At 43.6% G+C, this 20020-nt stretch overlaps 2 protein-coding genes across 2 annotated transcripts; one reads left to right on the plus strand and one right to left on the minus strand.

Annotated features, from left to right (window-relative positions):
- Nucleotides 1-1609: 1609 nt before the first annotated feature.
- LOC115102726 (ubiquitin-conjugating enzyme E2 R1) lies at nt 1610-6304 on the minus strand. Its single transcript, XM_029622966.2, has 5 exons — nt 5151-6304; nt 4686-4772; nt 4209-4306; nt 3451-3585; nt 1610-3334 (listed from the first exon to the last, which is right to left on the minus strand). The coding sequence occupies exons 1-5, from the start codon at nt 5334-5336 to the stop codon at nt 3127-3129; spliced, it is 714 nt and encodes a 237-aa protein (XP_029478826.1). The 5' UTR covers nt 5337-6304; the 3' UTR covers nt 1610-3126.
- A 263-nt stretch (nt 6305-6567) lies between these two features.
- Nucleotides 6568-16098, plus strand: LOC115102725 (splicing factor Cactin-like). The gene is made up of 10 exons (XM_029622965.2): nt 6568-6911; nt 7020-7707; nt 9094-9189; nt 11597-11742; nt 13467-13629; nt 13750-13864; nt 14142-14334; nt 14532-14651; nt 14761-15104; nt 15230-16098. Exons 1-10 carry the CDS (start codon nt 6610-6612, stop codon nt 15718-15720), a joined length of 2658 nt encoding a protein of 885 aa, XP_029478825.1. The 5' UTR covers nt 6568-6609; the 3' UTR covers nt 15721-16098.
- Nucleotides 16099-20020: the final 3922 nt, after the last annotated feature.

Below are 20020 nucleotides of genomic sequence, written 5' to 3' on the forward strand. Positions count from 1 at the left end.
TGCGGAAGTAGTCAGATGACGCGGATGCTACGCTACAGGACTGTTTTGCTGGCATAGACTGGAATATGTTCCGGGATTCATCAACTGGCATTGAGGAGTATACTACCTCAGTCATCGGCTTCATCAATAAGTGCATTGATGACATCGTCCCCACAGTGACCGTACGTACATATCCTAAGCAGCCGCGAGCTGCCCAATGACACAAGCCTACCAGACAAGCTAAATGCCTTTTATGCTCGCTTCGAGGCAAGCAACACTGAAGCATGCATGAGAGCACCAGCTGTTCTGGATGACTGTGTGATAATGCTCTCAGTAGCTGATGTGAGCAAGACCTTTAAACAGGTCAATATTCACAAAGCCGCAGGGTCAGATGGATTACCAGGACATGTACTCAAAGCAACTGGCAAGTGTCTTCACTGACATTTTCAACCTCTCCCTGAAATACCTACATGTTTCAAGCAGACTCCTATAGTGTATTCGGCGCATGTGACAAATAAAGTTTGATTTGGAAGAACTGGGACATTTTCAGCTTCCAGGAATTGTGTACAAATCCTTGCGATATGGGGCCGTGCATTATCATGTTGAAACATGATGTGATGGCGGCAGATGAATGGCACGACAATGGGCCTCAGGATCTCGTCAGGGTATCTCTGTGTATTCAAATTGCGATCGATAAAATGCAATTGTGTTCGATGTCCGTAGCTTATGCCTGCCAATACCATAACCCCACCACCACCATGGGGCACCACTCTGTTCACAACATTGACATCAGTAAACTGCTCGCCCACACGACGCCATCTGCCCGGTACAGTTGAAACCAGAATTCATCCGTGAAGAGAAGACTTGTCCAGTGTGCCAGTGGCCATCGAAGGTGAGCATTTGCCCAATGAAGTCAATTACGACTCCAAACTGCAGTCATGTCAAAACCCTGGTGAGGACGACGAGCACGCAGATGAGCTTCCCTGCAACGGTTTCTGAGTTTGTGCAGAAATTCTTCAGTTGTGCAAACATGGGTGATCTGGCAGGTGAACAAGTCGAATGTGGAGGTTCTGTGCTGATGTGAAAAAAATATAAAAGCAACATGTTAAGTGCCGGTCCCATGTTTCTTGAGCTGAAATAAAAGATCCCAGAAATGTTCCATACGGAGCAAAATATTGTTTCGGAGTATTTCTGTAATAAAGCCCTTTTGTGGGGGAAAAAAACATTCTAATTGGCTGCGCCCCTGCCCAGTTGTGAAATCCATAGATTTAGGGCCTAATTTATTTCAATTGACTGATTTCCTTATTTGAACTGTAACACAAAATCTTTTAAATTGTTGCAAGTTGGATTTATATTTTTGTTCAGTATGTGAGAATATTTATTGTTGACAAATCTTTACACAATTTCTTATATCACCTTTTATTTTCTTGCTGACCAATATGGTTGCCATTTTCAACCATTTCTGGAACTTTTGAGTTTGACAATTACTTCTGTAGGCTGTCTATGGTTGATGTACTATCGACAGCACACACACACAATTGTTACACTACAATCAACTTTTGCATTGTTGTAAAAACAATTGTGATGTATACTGCCCATTTCAATTGGGTGTAGGAGGAAGAAAATACCATTTGTTTTCCGATAATGATCTTTATTTGTTCAGTTTTAAATAGGCAAAAAATAAAATACATGTAAATAAAATGAAAAGGTCCATGTGCATATCAGTAAGTGTACATGTTACTGTAAACCATATCTGAAGCCACCAGGTAGGATAAACTAGATCACGTTACCACCTTAAAATAAAAAATTCTCATTAAATATCCAGAGGAAGTTAAATTAAGCCAAATTAGAATAAAATGCAACATCCAATATTGCTGACACACACACACCTGTTTGGAGATTCATGATTAGCACCCCCCAGCAGCACACACAAAATAAATAAGCAAAAACAAAAGTGGCTGCCATTTTCGTTCCCAATTCCCACTGCTTGCTGACTGATACAACATATTGAAGAGATACAATCTTCCTACAGAAACCCACCAACATCAACCCCAGGACATTTGAAAGCATTCTCTAACAAAAACTACAGGCATAATTCTCAATGAAAGAAGAATAAAAACTGCAAACGTAGCTAATTATGAAGCTGCTAAACCCATACAGCTAACTTTTTTTTCTCTCCATACAGTTGGGCTCCACTGGTTGAGATCTCTGGCTCCATCCTGCTTCGCAGAGAACCTTGATGAGCAAAGGGTCTTTGAGGAGATTCTGTCCAAACGCAGAACTGGTTGCCGCAGCATCGTTGGGCGCTTTAGAAGCACACACTCCACTTTCAAATGACAGCCGTAACTATCTGAGCTGGTGTTCTCTAAGCCAGCAAAACACTGTTAAAATGTTCAAACTGGGTTTGGGCCACAGCTCAAGCTCAATCTGGGGACCCCCAGACAGAAGTCATTAGAGTTTCCATGATCACTTTTTTCTAAATTCAATCAAACCAGTATGGCGACAAGAGCAACGGTCCATCTAAGAGAAAATTTAACGTGTCCAAGATGTCTGACATGCAGAAACACCCATGTTGCAAAATGTATCGTCCGTTTTCCCTCGCACAAAAATTTAAGGGTGGTGAGAACACAGAACCTCATCTTGGAGATAAATAAGTTCTGCTGTGTCAGTCACACAGATACCATGACAGATGGAGAAGTCTTCAGTCACCTGTTCAGTCAATGAAGTCTATAGGTGAGGGAACTAGAGGCGGCAAGTTGAAGGGAAACTTAACAAGTGAGAGATCTAACTTATGGGCCTGATTTACCAAGTGTTTTCACCAGTGCAATGTTGACACCCGTTTTTTTTTTTTTAACAGGTAGTCAAACAAGGACAAAAGGTAGCATGTCATTTTTTGCTTTATTTTAGTCAATCCTTTCAGAAAACAACAGGTGCAGCCTTTCCACTGGTAGAAAACTGAGCACATCAGGCCCAGCCTAAGTGTTCTTGGATTCTGAGAAGAAACGGCGGAGGAGAACCACTTGCCATCTGTGGATAGAAAAAGTGAGAGGTTTAAAACATGTGAAGTAGTCCTTTCAGAACTGTCTCTCCTATGGGAGAAGTCAGGGAGCGCATGCGTCAGCCATCCAGGGTCACATTTAGGACGCGTCACGACTCCTCTGTCCCAGAGTCATCTTCATCGTAGCAGCAGTCGTCTTCATCCTCCAGATCCTCGTCGTCATAGTAATCGTCATAGAAGAGGTCAGAGCCCTCGTCGGGTGGCGGGGCGCGAGTGCGGACACAGTATTCGGCCAGTGTGGTGGGGACCTTCACCCCGTCGCGTTCCGCCTCAGCCTTAGTGGCCAACACCTGCTTCCTGAGAGACAGGGAGATAGAGAGGGTGAATAAGTGTGTGTGTGTGCGCTGTACTCTCTGTCCTTGTACTTGCGGTATGTATGCATGCTACACGCGGTCCTTTGTGTGTGTACCTACCGAATGATCTCTGCGTACTCTCTGTCCTTGCCCTTGCTGTCTCTCCACTTACGGTACATGACAGAGGCATCCACATTGGCCGGGGAGAAGGTGTTGGGCTCGTTCAGCAGAGAGATGACACTTAGAAGGATGGTCCTACGGGAGCCACACAGAGGGTTTGATGTCAGAAAGAAGCACCAAGCAGTTCCTATCGAAGTAAGCTGGTTGACTCATTGATCCTGCTTTGTGGGATACAGGCTAGGATATTTATGCCTGTCGATGTTGATATAAACCTAAAATGTTGCTGGTAAAAATAAGACCTACAACTTCTTCAATTAGAACTGACAAACATGACTTATAGTATTCCACGTAACTGGGTCAGACAGAAAATAAACAAAGTGTAACAGGGTTTCTGTGCAGTCTTGGAGAGGTTCCACTGAAGCCAGATCGACATGTCATGTGATCTGAGTATGAGTGACACAGCACAATGGGAGAGAGCGGGGCATAGAGGAGAGGGACAGAGAAAGAAGGGATGAATTGGGAGCGTGATAGAAGGGAGAGTGATATAGTAAGCAGAGGGAGAGCAGGGGTGTATTAATTCTATGGATTCTGTTGGAAAACATTTCCTAAACGGAAGAAACCAAATGAAACAGGGAGGGACCTAGCTGAATTTGTCAACTGTTTGGTAATGGGAGAAGGTCACAGAGGAAAAATGAAGCAGAAGGAAAAGGTACAGAGAGAAGGGGATGTGAGGTTAGAGAACATGCTGAGATGTGTACCTAACATTCTGGGTAGGGTTCCACCTCTCAGAGGGCAGCTCTCCACTCTGAGGGTCATCAACTGGAGGGTGCAGAATGGATATACACACGTCCCCATTCTAACACAGGGAAGAGGCTAAAATTAATATACAGACAGGTTCATGTTCACAAATTGCAGGTGTGACTAGGATTAGGCCACAAAAAGATGGAGAGAAATGTAGATTAACACCACAAAATGTCTGAAAATGAATTACATGGAGTAATTAATTGGCGCAGCGGTCTAAGGCACTGCATCTCAGTGCAAGATGCGTGCGTCACTGGTTCGAATCTAGGCTGAATCACATTCAGCTGTGATTGAGAGTACCATACAGCTGCCGTTGTCCGGGTTTGGCTGTCATTGTAAATAAGAATTTGTTCCTAACTGACTTGCCTAGTTTAATAAAAGGTTACACAATGTATTTTTCTAGAATTAAAATTTAAAATTGTATCTCTTCTTACCTCATAGATGTTGGGGTGCCACATCTTGGTGAGGAAACGGAAAGCAGGTGGTGAATAGGGGTAGTCAATGGGGAATTTGATGCGAGCCTGTGGGACACAGGGAGAGAAGCAAATATGTCAGCAACATGTCCTAACATGCGTCTCTGGGGCCTAAACTACCTAACCGGATTCAATTGTAATCCTGATGTCGCAACCCAGTGCTGAGTAGACCAAACTAGAGAGCAACAACAGCGTGACCCAGAAACAAGTTTGACACTAAACAGTACTGCTTGTCACTGCAGGCTGCATCAATAGAATGCAGATGCGATGTTACGTTTTTCACGGGCCTATTATTAACGGAAGCCAACAATGTAGTTGTCCATTAGTAATGGTGGCTAGCTAGCAAACAAAATAAATTAGGAAAATAGCATTTGTGTATGTAACATATTTGCAAAACAAGCTGACATACCTACGCGTCGAACTTACCTTGAAATACCCTCCTTCATAGTGGGTGTTAGGAGGTCCAAAAATGGCCACTTCCCAATTGTATAAATCTGCCTCGTCCACCAATGTTATTCTGAAGCCCTCGACTGGCTCCTCTTGAAGGCTCTTCATTTCTAACATTAATGCTTTCTGTGAGCTTGCTACGTGAGTAGGACCATGTTGCGCCATGGTAATATAGCAAACTAGCGAATCTAGTTAACCTCGTTGTTTACTCGAACACACGTAACAACCTAACTAGCCACCTGATTCTGCAAAAAAAAAAAACGTTTTCTTTGTTGCGATTTTTGCGATGCGGACAAATGCTAGTTAGCTAACTTTTATTTTGCTTCAGGTGGATGGATTTGTTGTGAAACCGCGCAATGTTTTATCTGGCTAATTATCTTTATAAAATAGCTGAATTTAGAAAAACTCATACTAAAAATAAATGTTTTGGTATTTCAGTAGTTAGGCTCACCGACCGAGCTGACTGCCGTGGATATAGCTAGTAGTTAGCAGAAGGCGCTAGCTATTGATCAAATTAATATTTTAAAAAGCGGTTACTTTGCTACTGATAGTTATACTAAAATAATTAGTTTTGGACCAGCCAAAGTCTGTACAACATTAATAATTATTCACCGAATATATTTTTAAACTGCGAACGTCTGTGTCCCTGCTGGCTAGCAATGTGAGGAGTGAAAGCAGTCTCCTCTCCTCTCAAAACGTTCAATAAGATTGCAGTGCCGTCTGGGAAATGAAGTTCCAATGAAACATGGAACTTAAAACTTCTCATATCAGCATTGCAAAAATTGCCAAAAGGTTTCATGATATACATTTTATTCACCATGTTTATTGTACAAGTACTCCAATTAATTGTGTATAGCAATGTATTTACAACTCTTTCATTATTTTCGAGGTTTTAAAAACTACACTCACTGCATTTCTGGAAAACAGTCCAATTGTGTGACGTTACAACAACACGAATGTTGTTTGTTTTGATGTGAAGTGCCTTGCTTGGCATTTTCGATGTCAATTTGTGTGTAAACTGAAATATTTCTATACAAAATACTTATAGATGGGATGTAGTGTGCGGATTTCATTGATCATGATAAAATACTTGAGAAAAGCGTAGTTGTATTTCACCATCCCCCATTCTGCTCCAAACCAAACGACCAGTCAGTTTATAATATGACGCGTACAAACTGCGTCAGGGCTCAATACAAGTCCCAGTGGTAGGCTTTAAATATACCTGAGAATTAAACAAATGTGAACAAAATCAATATAAAGGTTATTAGGAGAGGATCCCTTCGTGGTTTAAGTTAAATAATTATGTTTGTAATTTTCTTAATGTGTTTCTCTCCTCAAATACAATACAGTTGTGTGCTGCGAACAAAAATAATTATACAGGTCCTATTTACGCGACCTAGAAGAGAACGGACCACAAAAATTTGGGAACTCTTTTGCCATGGGTCCAAAAAAGCATCGTCGGTCCCGTTCTGGATCTCGTAGTCGGAACCGGGATCGAAACAGGTACAAAATAAGCAGATCACGATCACCCGAAGAGAAGAGAGGCCGGAGTCGGTCCATTGATCGAAACATAAAACCCCGGAGAATTGCGCGTTCTGAGAGCGGAAACTCGAACAGCAGTGGTGGATCTACGAGGCGACAAGGACAGCGGCCCCGTAGCAGAGACCATCCCGGATCGAGAAGCGACTCAGACAGCGACAAGAGACGTAAACTGAAGGGCAAATCAAAAGACAGATCCAGGTAAACGTTACAGGTTAAGCTATATGAAATAAAATTGTACTGTGTATGTAGTTCGCAAAAAATGGCCCACATACTGTATCTGCAACTAAACGTTTTTCTATCCATCAGGTCTGACTCAGATGATCCAAAGGGAAGGAAGAAAAGAGAGATAAAGAAGAGCAGAAGAGAAGACAAAGGAGAGAAGATGATTAGCAGGAGCCAGTCCCAGTCCGACTCCGGGTCTAGTGCAGACCGGAAGAGATCGAGGGACGGGGGGAACAATGCCCGGGAGAGGAGATGGCAGAGGAGTGCAGACAGAGGGAGTAGAAGCCCCAGCAGAGAAAGGGAACGACAGATGCGGGAGAGAACGAGAGACAGGGAGAGAATGAGAAGCCGAGACAAGGAGCCAAGCCGATGTAAGGAGAAAAGTCGAGAAAGAAGCAGCCGGAGGAGTGAAGACCGTGGGAGGAGAGAAGGAAGCAGAGGGAATGACCAAAGGGACAAAGAGCGTAATAGACGTCGCTCTGGATCCTCTGACTCGTCTAAGAGCTCTGGGTCAGATGGCGGGGCCCGTGGAGGCAGCCCGGGGTCTGGAGAGGCCGGTCCCTCGGTACGAGATGAGAAGAAGAACCAGAGAGAGATGCTGAAGGCCCTGGAGACCCCAGAGGAGAAGAGGGCCAGACGACTGGCCAAGAAGGAGGCCAAGGAGAGGAAGAAGAGAGAAAAGATGGGCTGGAGTGAGGAGTACATGGGCTATACCAATGCAGACAACCCCTTCGGAGACAACAACCTGCTGGGCACCTTCAAATGGCAGAAGGTACGACGGGGAGAGGAGAATGAGCACTTGAGAAATGGGTGTATATGGGACTATCAACCTCCTGCTTTTAGAAGTGCAGTGGTTGTCAGACCTAGTCTAAACAGCAGACTGATACAATTTTTTTATTTTATTTATTTCACCTTTATTTAACCAGGTAGGCAAGTTGAGAACAAGTTCTCATTTACAATTGCGACCTGGCCAAGATAAAGCAAAGCAGTTCGACACATACAACGACACAGAGTTACACATGGAGTAAAACAAACATACAGTAAAAAACAAGTCTATATACAATGTGAGCAAATTAGGTGAGAAGGGAGGTAAAGGCAAAAAAGGCCATGGTGGCAAAGTAAATACAATATAGCAAGTAAAACACTGGAATGGTAGTTTTGCAATGGAAGAATGTGCAAAGTAGAAATAAAAATAATGGGGTGCAAAGGAGCAAAATAAATAAATAAATTAAATACAGTTGGGAAAGAGGTAGTTGTTTGGGCTAAATTATAGGTGGGCTATGTACAGGTGCAGTAATCTGTACGATGCTCTGACAGTTGGTGCTTAAAGCTAGTGAGGGAGATAAGTGTTTCCAGTTTCAGATATTTTTGTAGTTCGTTCCAGTCATTGGCAGCAGAGAACTGGAAGGAGAGGCGGCCAAAGAAAGAATTGGTTTTGGGGGTGACTAGAGAGATATACCTGCTGGAGCGTGTGCTACAGGTGGGAGATGCTATGGTGACCAGCGAGCTGAGATACAATGGTTACTCCATGAATATCAATCTGAAAGAAGTCGCTGTAAAAGAAAAAGCAATAGTCTCTACAAGGCAGAATTTTTAAAAATATTTATACTTATTTTACAGGTTGTACATGCTGTTGGTCCTTTTGGCGGTAGGAGGTGGAGATAATGTTTCCACGGGAATGTGTTTACCTGACTTTTTGCAGCGCCGATAGGTTCTGTCACTTGTATTATCAATCTGTTGTCACATTACACGTGATGCACAATATGTAAACAATAGCCGTAACACGTTTCCTCGCAATCAGCTGGAAGTGTTTGCCTTTCGGTTAGGCTCGGCTATATTGTGCAAGTGTTTGTCACGTGCTAATTGCATCAGTATTGAAAATAGAAATTATCTACAGAACAGCGTACTGAAGGTTGGGTTGATGACATTATTCTGTTGGTCATTTTGTCTCACATTCCTACCAGCAAAAGGAACAACCACACGGATAACCAATACTTTTTTTCAGCATTCTGGCTTGTAGAGGTCATGAAATGAAATTTTCCTGAAATGCTAATTTCTGCCCGACTTAGAATTATATTCAATTCAACGTCAGGTCTTCAGGCTTCATCAGACAAGGTTCTGAGGAATTTGTGTATTTTTCTGTTGTTGTTGTGGTCAGGCTCTGGACAGGAAGGGCATTGGCCATCTGGGTGAGAAGGACCTGAAGGACAGGAACAAACGTATCCAGGAGGAGAATCGCAGAGAACTGCAGAAGGTATGCTTCTATGCAACACAAGTTTTCTGGGTCTGCATAATAAATCAAGGATAGTTGAAATCGGTGTTAAATTAAGTCCCCAGAAGTAACAAGTAATGGTAGACCTACCAATTAGTTATAGTGATTTTACTGATATCAATTTTGTTAATGAATTATTATGTGTTTAAAACTCGTAATTCCGTGACCAATTTGGCAAAGGAATTACCAAAAAATCTGTAACAGAATTACTGCAACTGAATTGGCTACAATGGGAAATCACAATAGTCACCTGCTTGGGTCACCTGCTTTACTGTCCCCTCTTCCACTGACATACTGTTATGTTCAGCTCACAACTGTTTTCTTTGTCTTTCTTGTGGACAAACCCAGTGTTAAAACAGTCTGAGTCTGGACAACCCCCTCTCTCTTTCTCTCTAGTTAATGTCACCTCTCCCAGGTCTTACTGACACATACCCATGAGCCCCCTCTCTTTCTCTCTAGTTAATGTCACCTCTCCCAGGTCTTACTGACACATACCCACAAGCCCCCTCTCTTTCCATGGACACTGGACGTCCATGGACTTTTAAAAGTAGTTGAACCAAATCTGAATCTATCATAGAGTTATGTTTCATAAGTTTGGATAGTACAGTACTCTACATTGAGTAGAGCACAGTAGAGTGTAATAAACTGTAAGAAACGTCCCTCTTTCAGGACCCTGTCTTTCAAAGATAAGTCGTAAAAATCCAAATATCTTCACAGATCGTCATTGTAAAGGGTTTAAACTCTGTTTCCCATGCTTGCTCAATGAACCATAAACAATTAATGAACATGCACCTGTGGAACGGTCGTTAAGACACTAACAGCTTACAGACGGTAGGCAATTAAGGTCACAGTTATGAAAACTTAGGACACTAAAAAGGCCTTTCTACTCTGAAAAACACCAAAAGAAAGATGCCATTGGTCCCTGCTCATCTGCGTGAACGTGCCTTAGGCATGCTGCAAGGAGGCATGAGGACTCTAGATGTGGACAGGGCAATAAATTGCAATGTCTGTACTGTAAGACGCCTAAGACAGTGCTACAGGGAGACAGAACGGACAGCTGATCGTCCTCGCAGTGGCAGACCACGTGTAACAACACCTGCACAGGATCAGTACATCCAAACATCACACCTGCGGGACAGGTACAGGATTGCAACAACAACTGCCCGAGTTACACCAGGAACGTACAATCTGTACTCTAGAGCGTGATCGATTTGGAGGTGGAGGGTCCGTCATGGTCTGGGGCGGTATGTCACAGCATCATCGGACTGCCTGCAATGACAACAAGCTCAATCTCAACGCTGTGCGCTCCAGGGAAGACATCCTCATGTGGTACCCTTCCTGCAGGCTCATCCTGACATGACACTCCAGCATGACAATACCACGAGCCGTACTGCTCTGTTCTGTGCGTGATTTCCTGCAAGACAGGAATGTCAGTGTTCGGCCATGGCCAGGGAAGAGCACGGATCTCAATCTCATTGAGCACGTCTGGGACCTGTTGGATCAGATGGTGAGGGCTAGGGCCATTCCCCCCAGAAATGTCTGGGAACTTGCAGGTGCCTTGGTGGAAGAGTGGGGTAACATCTCACAGCAAATCTGGTGCAGTCCATGAGGAGGAGATGCACTGCAGTACTGTGGAACTTGTTCAGTTTATGTCTCAGTTGTTGAATCTTGTTATGTTCATACAAATATTTACACATGTTAAGTTTGCTGAAAATGAACGCAGTTGACAGTGAGAGGATGTTTCTTTTTTTGCTGAGTATATATTGTACTGAACTAAACTCTACTGAACTTTGCTGCGCTGTATTGTACTGCATTGTATTCTACCGTGATGTCCAAACTTGTGAAACTGTGCTGTAAATGACATTCGTTTCCATATTTATGCATTTCTGTGTAGTACAGATCAGGGACCCATGATGTAATTCTGTTACCGTAGTGCCGGCACCGGGTATAAATCCACTTCATTTACTGTACTTCAATAACCAAAAGAGATTTTTCAAACGCAAGCTATCATTACTGATAGCAGACATCTTTTAATCTTAATTCGGAGAAGATATTTAACATTGTTTTTGGAAAACGTTGGTCGCATAAAAACCTTAGGGTTACATCTGCACAATTCTTCTACTAAACTCGTTTTTGTACATTTTTTTTAGTGGAAATTGTTAAAAGTAGCCCTTGTGCATAGAGTTGTGGTTTGAACATCTTTTAAATCAATGTAGTTTTAACACAAAATGAGGTTGGGACTATATAAACCCCAAAATAGTGTTACATTTGACTGCAACGAAGTCATGCAATTTTACTGTAGGACAATGTAGAGCGAGAGAGAGAAAGCCATGCAAGAGCAGGACCTGTGTGTGTGTATAACTGTGTTTGTGTGTCTGCCTGTGTTTAGGTGAAGCAGCTGCGCCTGGAGAGGGAGAGAGAGAAGGCCATGAGAGAGACCGAGCTGGAGATGCTGCAGAGAGAGAAGGAGGCAGAGCATTTCAAAACCTGGGCGGAACAAGAGGACAACTTTCACTTGCACCAGGCCAAGCTACGGTTAGTGGTGCCACCTTCATTACTATCCCTCTGTAAACCCTGACCCCTCAATAACCTCTCACATGCAGTGCATTCAGAAAGTATTCAGACACCTTGACTTTTTCCATGTTTTGTTACATTAGCGGTATTCTAAAATGTATTAAATTGTTTCTTTCCCTCATTAATCTACACACAATACCCCATAATGACAAAGCAAAACCGTGTTTTTTTTATTTTTAAGTGCAAATATATATATATATTTTTTTAAATTTACACAAGTGTTCAGACCCTTTACTCAGTAGATTGTTGAAGCACCTTTGGCAGCGATCACAGCCTTGAGTCTTCTTGGGTATGATGCTACAAGCTTGGCACACCTGTATTTGGGGAGTTTCTTCCATTCTTCTCTGCAGATCCTCTCAAGCTCTGTCAGGTTTGATGGGGAGCATGGCTTCACAGCTATTTTCAGGTCTCTCCAGAGATGTTCGATGGGGTTCAAGTCCAGGCTGTGGCTGGGACACTCAAGGACATTCAGAGACTTGTCCCAAAGCCACTCCTGTGTTGTCTTGGCTGTGTGCTTAGGGTCGTTGTCCTAGTCTGAGGTACTGAGCGCTCTGGAGCAGGTTTTCATCAAGAATCTCTCTGTACTTTGCTCCTTTCATCTTTCCCTCGATCCTGACTACCGGTAGTCTCCCAGTTCCCGTCGGTGAAAAAAAACCTCCCCACAGCATGATTCTGTCACCACGTGATGCATTATACTGTCACCATGCTACACCCTATAGATGGTGCCAGGTTTCCTCCAGACATGACCTTGACATTCAAAGAGTTCAATCTTGGTTTCATCAGACCAGACAATCTTGTTTCTCATGGTCATAGTCCTTTAGGTGCCTTTTGGCAAACTCCAAGCAGGCGGTCATGTGCCTTTTATTGAGGAGGGGTTTCCGTCTGGCCACTGGCCACTGCTCTACCATAAAGGCCTGATTGGTGGAGTGCTGCAGAGATGGTTGTCCTTCTGGAAGGTTCTTCCATCTCCACAGAGGAACTCTAGAGCTCTGTTAGAGGGACCATCGGGATCTTGGTCACCTCCCAGACCAAGGACCTTCTCCCCCGATTGCTCAGTTTGGCCGGGCGGCCAGCTCTAGGAAGAGTCTTGGTGGTTTCAAACTTCTTCCATATAAGAATGATGGAGGCCACTGTGTTCTTTGGGACCTTCAATGCTGCAGAAATGTTTTGGTACCCTTCCCCAGGTCTGTGCCTCGTCACAATCCTGTCTCGGAGTTCTACGGACAATTCCTTTGACCTCATTGCTTGGTTGTTGCTCTGACATGCACGGTCAACTGTGGGACCTTATGTAGACCGGTGTGTGCCTTTCCAAATCCTGTCCAATCAATTGAATTTACCACAGGTGGACTCCAGTCAAGTTGTAGAAACATCTGAAGGATGATCACTGGAAACAGGATGCACCTGAGCTCAATTTAGAGTCTCATAGCAAAGAGTCTGAATACCCTTTGTTGTTGTTGTTGGGTGTGTTGATGGATGAGGATTTTTTAAATTTTTTAAAATTCATTTTAGAATAAGGCTAACCAAACAAAATGTGGAAAATGTCAAGAGGTCTGAATACTTTCCGAATGCACGGTGGTTCCATTTACTCACTCAAAAACAGCCTGGTCCAAAAACAACACCCCAGTGCTATCTGCCGATGTGGATTTGTGTGTAGCCCTCTAACTAATAAATGTTTGTGTGTTTAGGTCTAAGATCCGTATCCGTGACGGCCGTGCTAAGCCCATAGACCTTTTGGCTAAGTACATCAGTGCCGAGGATGACGACTTGGCTGTGGAGATGCACGAACCTTACACCTTCCTCAACGGACTCACCGTCACTGACATGGACGACCTGCTTGAAGATATCAAGGTGTGTGTGTGTTTGTGTGCTTACTGTCTTTCTAGAATAAATGGAGCTTGTTGGTTGAGAAATTGTGGTGTGCAGAGGAAGAGAGTTTTTTTTGTGTGACCCTGTGTGTTTTCTCTGTAGGTATACATGGAGCTGGAGCAGGGGAAGAATGTAGACTTCTGGAGGGATATGACCACCATCACAGAGGATGAGATCAGCAAGCTCCGGAAACTGGAGGCATCTGGAAAAGGCCCAGGTGCACCACCTCAACCTCTCATAGGCCCAGCTACATGGACATCTCAGTATTGCTCTCTCTCATTGGCCCATTTTATGTCTTGGCTGTCCATCATCAACCTCTATACTTTACGCCTAGGCATTTCTCCCCCTGTCTCTTTCTCCTAGGGAGTGTCGGAAATGGCACCCTAGTTAAAAGTAGTGTAATATATAATTAGGGCATAGGGTGCCATTTCTGGTGCAGCCCTAGTCTGTCAAGTGAGGTTTCCTGTTTAGTTGACTGTCTCTCTGTTCTCCAGGTGACCGTCGCGATGGCATTAACACGTCAGTGAGCACCGATGTTCAGATAGTGTTTAAGGGAAAGACGTACAGCCAGCTCCAGGCGCTGAACCTCAACATCGAGACTAAGATCCGAGCTGGGGGATCCAACCTGGACATAGGCTACTGGGAGAGCTTGATGCAGCAAGTCAGGGTCTTCATGGGCCGAGCACGGTGAGGACCGGTTGATTGCATGTAGAGCATGGTGCTTGCATCGCCAGGGTTGTGGGTTCGATTCCCACTGGGGACCAGTACAGGCAAAAGTACAGAAATGTATCCACTCACAGACACTCTTATCGTATGCCGCTCGGGCTAAGAGTGTTTGCTAAATGACTCAAATAAAAAAATGTCAACCCCTATCTGTGTTGTAGGTTGAGAGAGAGGCACCAGGACGTGTTGCGTCAGAAGCTGTTCAAGCTGAAACAGGAGCAGGGAGTGGAGAGTGAGCCTCTCTTCCCGATCATCAAAGAGGAGCCTGAGGACGAGGCTGTGTGAGTACACGCACACACACACCGTCAACCTCTTTCTACGCACGCATGCATGCACGCACGCACAAGCACACTAGGTTTGACCTTTGCCGCCTCTATTTTTCATTCACAGAACCGACGGCGAGAAAGACACTCCCTCAGGGGTGCCTGGACCCTCCTCTTCCTCCCCTTCCATCAATCAAAAGAGAGATGCAGAGGAAAAGGATGAGCAAGTGGCGGGCCCATCCACGGAGGGAGACAGGGAGAAAGAGGGGGATGGAGAGGAGAAGGGTGAGGTGGTAGAGGCTGTTCTGACAGAGGAGGATTTGATCCAGCAGAGCCAGGCAGAGTATGACTCTGGCCGCTACAGTCCCACACTGCTGCTTCCCTCAGAGCTACCGCTGGACACACACACCATCACACCTGACGAAGACACACACAAACTACACCTCTCACGCAGACAGCTCGCCGTCACAGGTAAGAGGCTCTACACACCCATATTCATACATACACAAAAACGCTCAGACATTCTTACAAGGCCTATCTCTACCCATCGTCCTATTAATCAATCTTCCTCTCTCTGCTCACCCCTTGTTCTCCAGGTGATGCCAATGAGAATGCAGAGGATGAGTTTGTGCGCCGCGCCAAACAGGGCATGGGCGGGGACGAGGCTCAGTTTAGCGTAGAGCTTCCCCTCACAGGGAAGATGTACCTGTGGGCTGATAAATACCGTCCCCGGAAACCTCGCTTCTTCAACAGGGTCCACACAGGCTTCGAGTGGAACAAATATAACCAGACCCATTACGACTTCGACAACCCTCCGCCTAAGATCGTCCAGGGCTACAAGTTCAACATCTTCTATCCGGACCTGATCAACAAACGTTCCACACCGCAGTACTTCCTAGAACCCAGTCCCGACAACAAGGACTTTGGGGTTCTGCGGTTCCATGCGGGCCCGCCATATGAGGACATTGCCTTTAAGATCGTTAACCGCGAGTGGGAGTACTCTCACCGCCACGGGTTCCGTTGTCAGTTCGCCAACGGGATCTTCCAGCTGTGGTTCCACTTCAAGAGGTACCGCTACAGAAGATAGAACCAGCTGAGTTTAGAACCTCAACAGTACAACACCAGCCTTGGGCCTGGACCCCAATCCGGACCAAGAAACTCACACTGCCAGGTTGTAACCATAGAAATGGAATGTATAGATCAGATATCATATCAGTTGGGATCATCAGTAAGGTTAATGTGTTCTAGCGGTTAATGTTTAGTCTGAAGGCCTAAAGAAAAACAATTACACACTTGGGATCAACTGTGTTTTTATTGGTTATCTTCGTGTTAACCTTTCTCCTAGTTATTACTACGGCAGCCCTGCCCATTCTGTTGTCACAAAGAATGGTTTGTATTTTAGTTTGATCAGATAGGCTTTCAATGTACCTGTCTCTGAAATTACATATTAAAGATTCTTTTCCTAGCGGACTTCCATTTGTTGCCATCAGAGCTGTGAGGTAAAACAGTCTAATAACAAAACATTTGACAATATTTCAATTTTCCTAGGAGTGGCATTAACTATGTCTCATAATCAGTCAGGAAGAGGATGTCAACAAATCACAAGATAGTAAACTGTCTTTTTTACCATTGGCTAAGTGTAACGTTGACCTATTTTCAATCTTAGAAACAACAGCTGTTCGATTTAGGACTAATTAACCCCCAATGTTAGCACTTTCTTAGCAAGTCCACTCCTGCCCCAGATTGAAACCAGTCATGCCTGTTGACTATTCTATTCACACACATTGGAGATGCCAAAAACAGTTCAGATAGAAAGAGTTTTAATAACGTAAACAACACTGATACAGTACAGTTAACAGGATCCTGAGAATGCACTTTAGGCTAGTGGCCAATCCTCCATTTTTTATTTTTTTCCCCCATATCTCTTAAGGTCTCCCATGTATGAAATGGATGGTTGTGTAAAAATATTTTACTGCAGAAGGGGTTACATTTCTAGATATTGTGACACCCTTTGACTCAAAGTTCAGGATAATGCCTGGCTGCAGGGGTAACCCAATATGGCAAGCTCTGATATTGCTCAAATTTTGAATACAACAAGTCAACTGTCTGCCCAAATACACAAACATCATTTGGATATCTTAAATAACTTTTAAAATAAAGACCTGTAAACACAGATCCATACAATAGGCAGAAATAACTATCAAGAATCATGTTGAATGTAAACTTTGCTTTTTGGTAGCTGTTCAATAGACAACTTTCCATGTCAAATTAGCTTTCATTCAGTATGGTACCGCCTGGCAAGAATACATACAGTTACACATTATTTTATGTTGTGGCTATTGTAATCACTCTAAGGAAAACAAGTGGGCTCTGACATCCAAATAAGATGTTTTGGGGTCAAAGGTTCTGTAAAGGTTCCCTAGTCTTGCAATTAAGTCAGAGAGCCATCACAGATTATCTTTATATTTGGTCTCAAATTCAATATGGCTGCCATAATAACATTTGATGGAGGTTAAATCACCTGTAAATATTACTTTTGTAAATGAGGCCTTTTTTTCAGAATTGTGTACAACACTCATGCCTATAAAGACTGTTGGTGTAAATACTTTTTTTGTGTGTATTTGACACCCTTTTTACCCGCAAATTTGATCTTGTCTCATCGCTGCAACTCCCCAACAGGCTCGGGAGGCGAAGGTCGAGTCATGTGTCCTCCGAAACAAACCGCTTTTCTTAACATCCGCCCGCTTAGCCCCTGTCCGATTAAACGTCGTTCAACTAACGACAGAGGTCTGCCTGCAGGCACCCGGCTTGCCACAAGGAGTCGCTAGAGCTCGATGAGCCAAGTAAAGCCAACCCGGCCAAACCCTCTCCTAAACCGGACGACGCTGGGCCCTATGGGACTACCGATCACGGACGGTTGAGATACAGCTTGGGATCGAACCGAGGTCAGTAGTGACAGACCACTGCGCCACTCGGGAGGCCCTGTAAATACATTTTATTCTGATTCCAATATGGCCAACATGATTACACTCAATACCTTTGCCCACAAATAAGTAGCCCTTGATAATTTTGTATTGTGTTATTCTAAAAGGGTTTCATACAGCTCTTGCTATATTTATGAGTGGCACTGCCATGCCTCTGTGTCTGAATAGCCGAAGGCAACTAGTTTTTCAATGTGTGATCATGTTTTAATCTCATTCACACACTTACAGCATATACAAAATGTAATAAGCCTTTCAAGACACAAGCACACAGTAGCGTGCTTTCTATTTGGGGTTTTAGGCTGGGTTTCTGTATAACCACTTTGACATCTGATATAAAAAGGGCTTTATGAATACATTTGATTGATTAGAAAATATGTTAATGTCATTATTTGGTAACAGAACACCTATCTGTTCTAACTAAAATGATTTTCCCAATGAAAACTTAACTTTCATCCTTTGCATACTGTTCAGTCACAGTGAGTGCTGAATACACTCAAAATATGATCCATTTAGTTGGAACCAAAACGATTTTCCAATCATTCTGAACAGGACCCATATTTTCTTTGTTCCTGTCTGATCAAAAAATAAAGTTCTGAACCAGTTCGAACCCATATAGTTCCTTTTTGTCATTTTTGTAACCTGTGAAATCAACATAGTTTTTACAGAATAGATCATTCATTTACTCAACCTATTAGCACAGCTAGAGAAGCTTGCTATGGAACGCTCGGCACGAGATGCAACAGACATTTCACAGGTGGGGAGAGAGAGGGGTGAACATGGAGGGGGCTTGGCTTGAAAAGCTGAACATCATGACATGACGTGAACTGGAATGTGTTTAGGCTATTACTAGAATTATAATTTCACCGAATTATAGAATTATGAGGACATTATGTGGACATGAGGAATGTTTTTGGTACAAAAAGGTTCTCAAGAATTGAAAATAACGGTTCTGTTCCAGAACACAAGAGATCACTTTGGATGAGCATTTTCCTGTTCACTTATGGCGGTATACAGCTCATTAAGTGTGGTTTTATGGTGGTGATATGTAAACTCAAGGTAGATAGTGTGGTCTACAGCTTATGATGAGATCCTCTACCTCAGGCGAGCAAAACCTTGAGACTTCCTTAGATATCGTGCACTAGCTGTTCTTTACAAATATGCATAGGCCCCCGCCCCGTGTCTTACCAGAGGCTTCTGTTCTATGCTGCCGATAGTCGTCGTCTAATTGATTATTAGAAAACCCTTTTGCAATTATGTTAGCAAAGCTGAAACTGTTCTTCTGATTTAAGAAGCGTCAGCATTTGTGGGTTCGATTACAGGCTCAAAATGGCCAGAAACAAAGGACTTTCTTCTGAAACTCTTCAGTCTATTCATGTTCTGAGAAATGAAGGCTATTCCATGCGAGAAACTGCCAAGAAACTGAAGATCTCGTACAACGCTGTGAACTACTCCCTTCACAGAACAGCGCAAACTGGCCCTAACCAGAATAGAAAGAGGAGTGGGAGGCCCCGGTGCACAACTGAGCAAGAGGACAAGTACGTTAGAGTGTCTAGTTTGAGAATCATACGCCTCACAAGTCCTATAGTGGGATCTTCATTAAATAGTACCTGTAAAACACTTGTCTCAACGTCAACAGAGAGTTGCAAAGAAAAAGCCATATCTCAGACTAGCCAATAAAAATAAAAGATTAAGATGGGCAGAACACAGAGCCTGGACAGAGGAACTCTGTAGACCCTGCCATATAGCGCTCGTGTCTGAGCCGTTGTATTTCGACTTGTCTCTGTACTGACGTTTTGCCTGTTTGATTGCCTTACGGAGGGAATAACTACACTGTTTGTATTCGGCTATAATCCCAGTCACCTTGTCATGGTTAAATGCGGTGGTTCACACACACCGTGCAGACACGAGCCACGCAGGACACCACCAGTTTGCTGTTGAAGTCATACTCCACAGCAGTCTCACTGAAGAACAGGTATACCTTGTCATCAACAACCGCTGACCTGCTCTCACTCTCTGGCATCTGGGCCAAGGAGATGAAGTTGGGCTCTGGGAAATAAAAATATAGAAGATATCAACCTAAAGAATTTAGCCTGGTCTCAGATCTCAGATTTACATAAGTATTCACACCCGAGTCAATACTTTGTAGAAGCACCTTTGGCATCGATTACAGCTGTGAGACTTTCTGGGTGAATCTAAGAGCGTTCCACCCCTTTACTTTTTCCACATTTTGTTACGTTACAACCTTATGCTAAAATGGATTAAATGTTTTTTCCCCTCATCAATCTACACGCAATACCCCATATAATGATGAAGCAAAAACAGGTTTTTATTCATTTTTGAAAATGTATAAAAACTGAAATAATCCATTTACATAAGATTGCAGACCCTTTACTCAGTACTTTG

The sequence above is a fragment of the Oncorhynchus nerka genome, linkage group LG20, assembly GCF_034236695.1.
Source record: "Oncorhynchus nerka isolate Pitt River linkage group LG20, Oner_Uvic_2.0, whole genome shotgun sequence".
NCBI classification, from domain to species: Eukaryota; Metazoa; Chordata; class Actinopteri; order Salmoniformes; family Salmonidae; genus Oncorhynchus; species Oncorhynchus nerka.

Bases quoted from the DNA above. Each gene is read 5' to 3' on its own strand.
- LOC115102725 (XM_029622965.2), top strand. From the start codon at position 6,610: ATGGGTCCAAAAAAGCATCGTCGGTCCCGTTCTGGATCTCGTAGTCGG. The intron at 7,708-9,093 runs GTACGACGGGGA...TGTTGTGGTCAG, and splicing joins GCACCTTCAAATGGCAGAAG to GCTCTGGACAGGAAGGGCAT. The intron at 11,743-13,466 runs GTTAGTGGTGCC...TTGTGTGTTTAG, and splicing joins TTGCACCAGGCCAAGCTACG to GTCTAAGATCCGTATCCGTG.
- LOC115102726 (XM_029622966.2), bottom strand. From the start codon at position 5,336: ATGGCGCAACATGGTCCTACTCACGTAGCAAGCTCACAGAAAGCATTA. The intron at 4,773-5,150 runs GTAAGTTCGACG...TGTGTCCCACAG, and splicing joins ATGAAGGAGGGTATTTCAAG to GCTCGCATCAAATTCCCCAT. The intron at 3,586-4,208 runs GTACACATCTCA...TGGCTCCCGTAG, and splicing joins AACCCTACCCAGAATGTTAG to GACCATCCTTCTAAGTGTCA.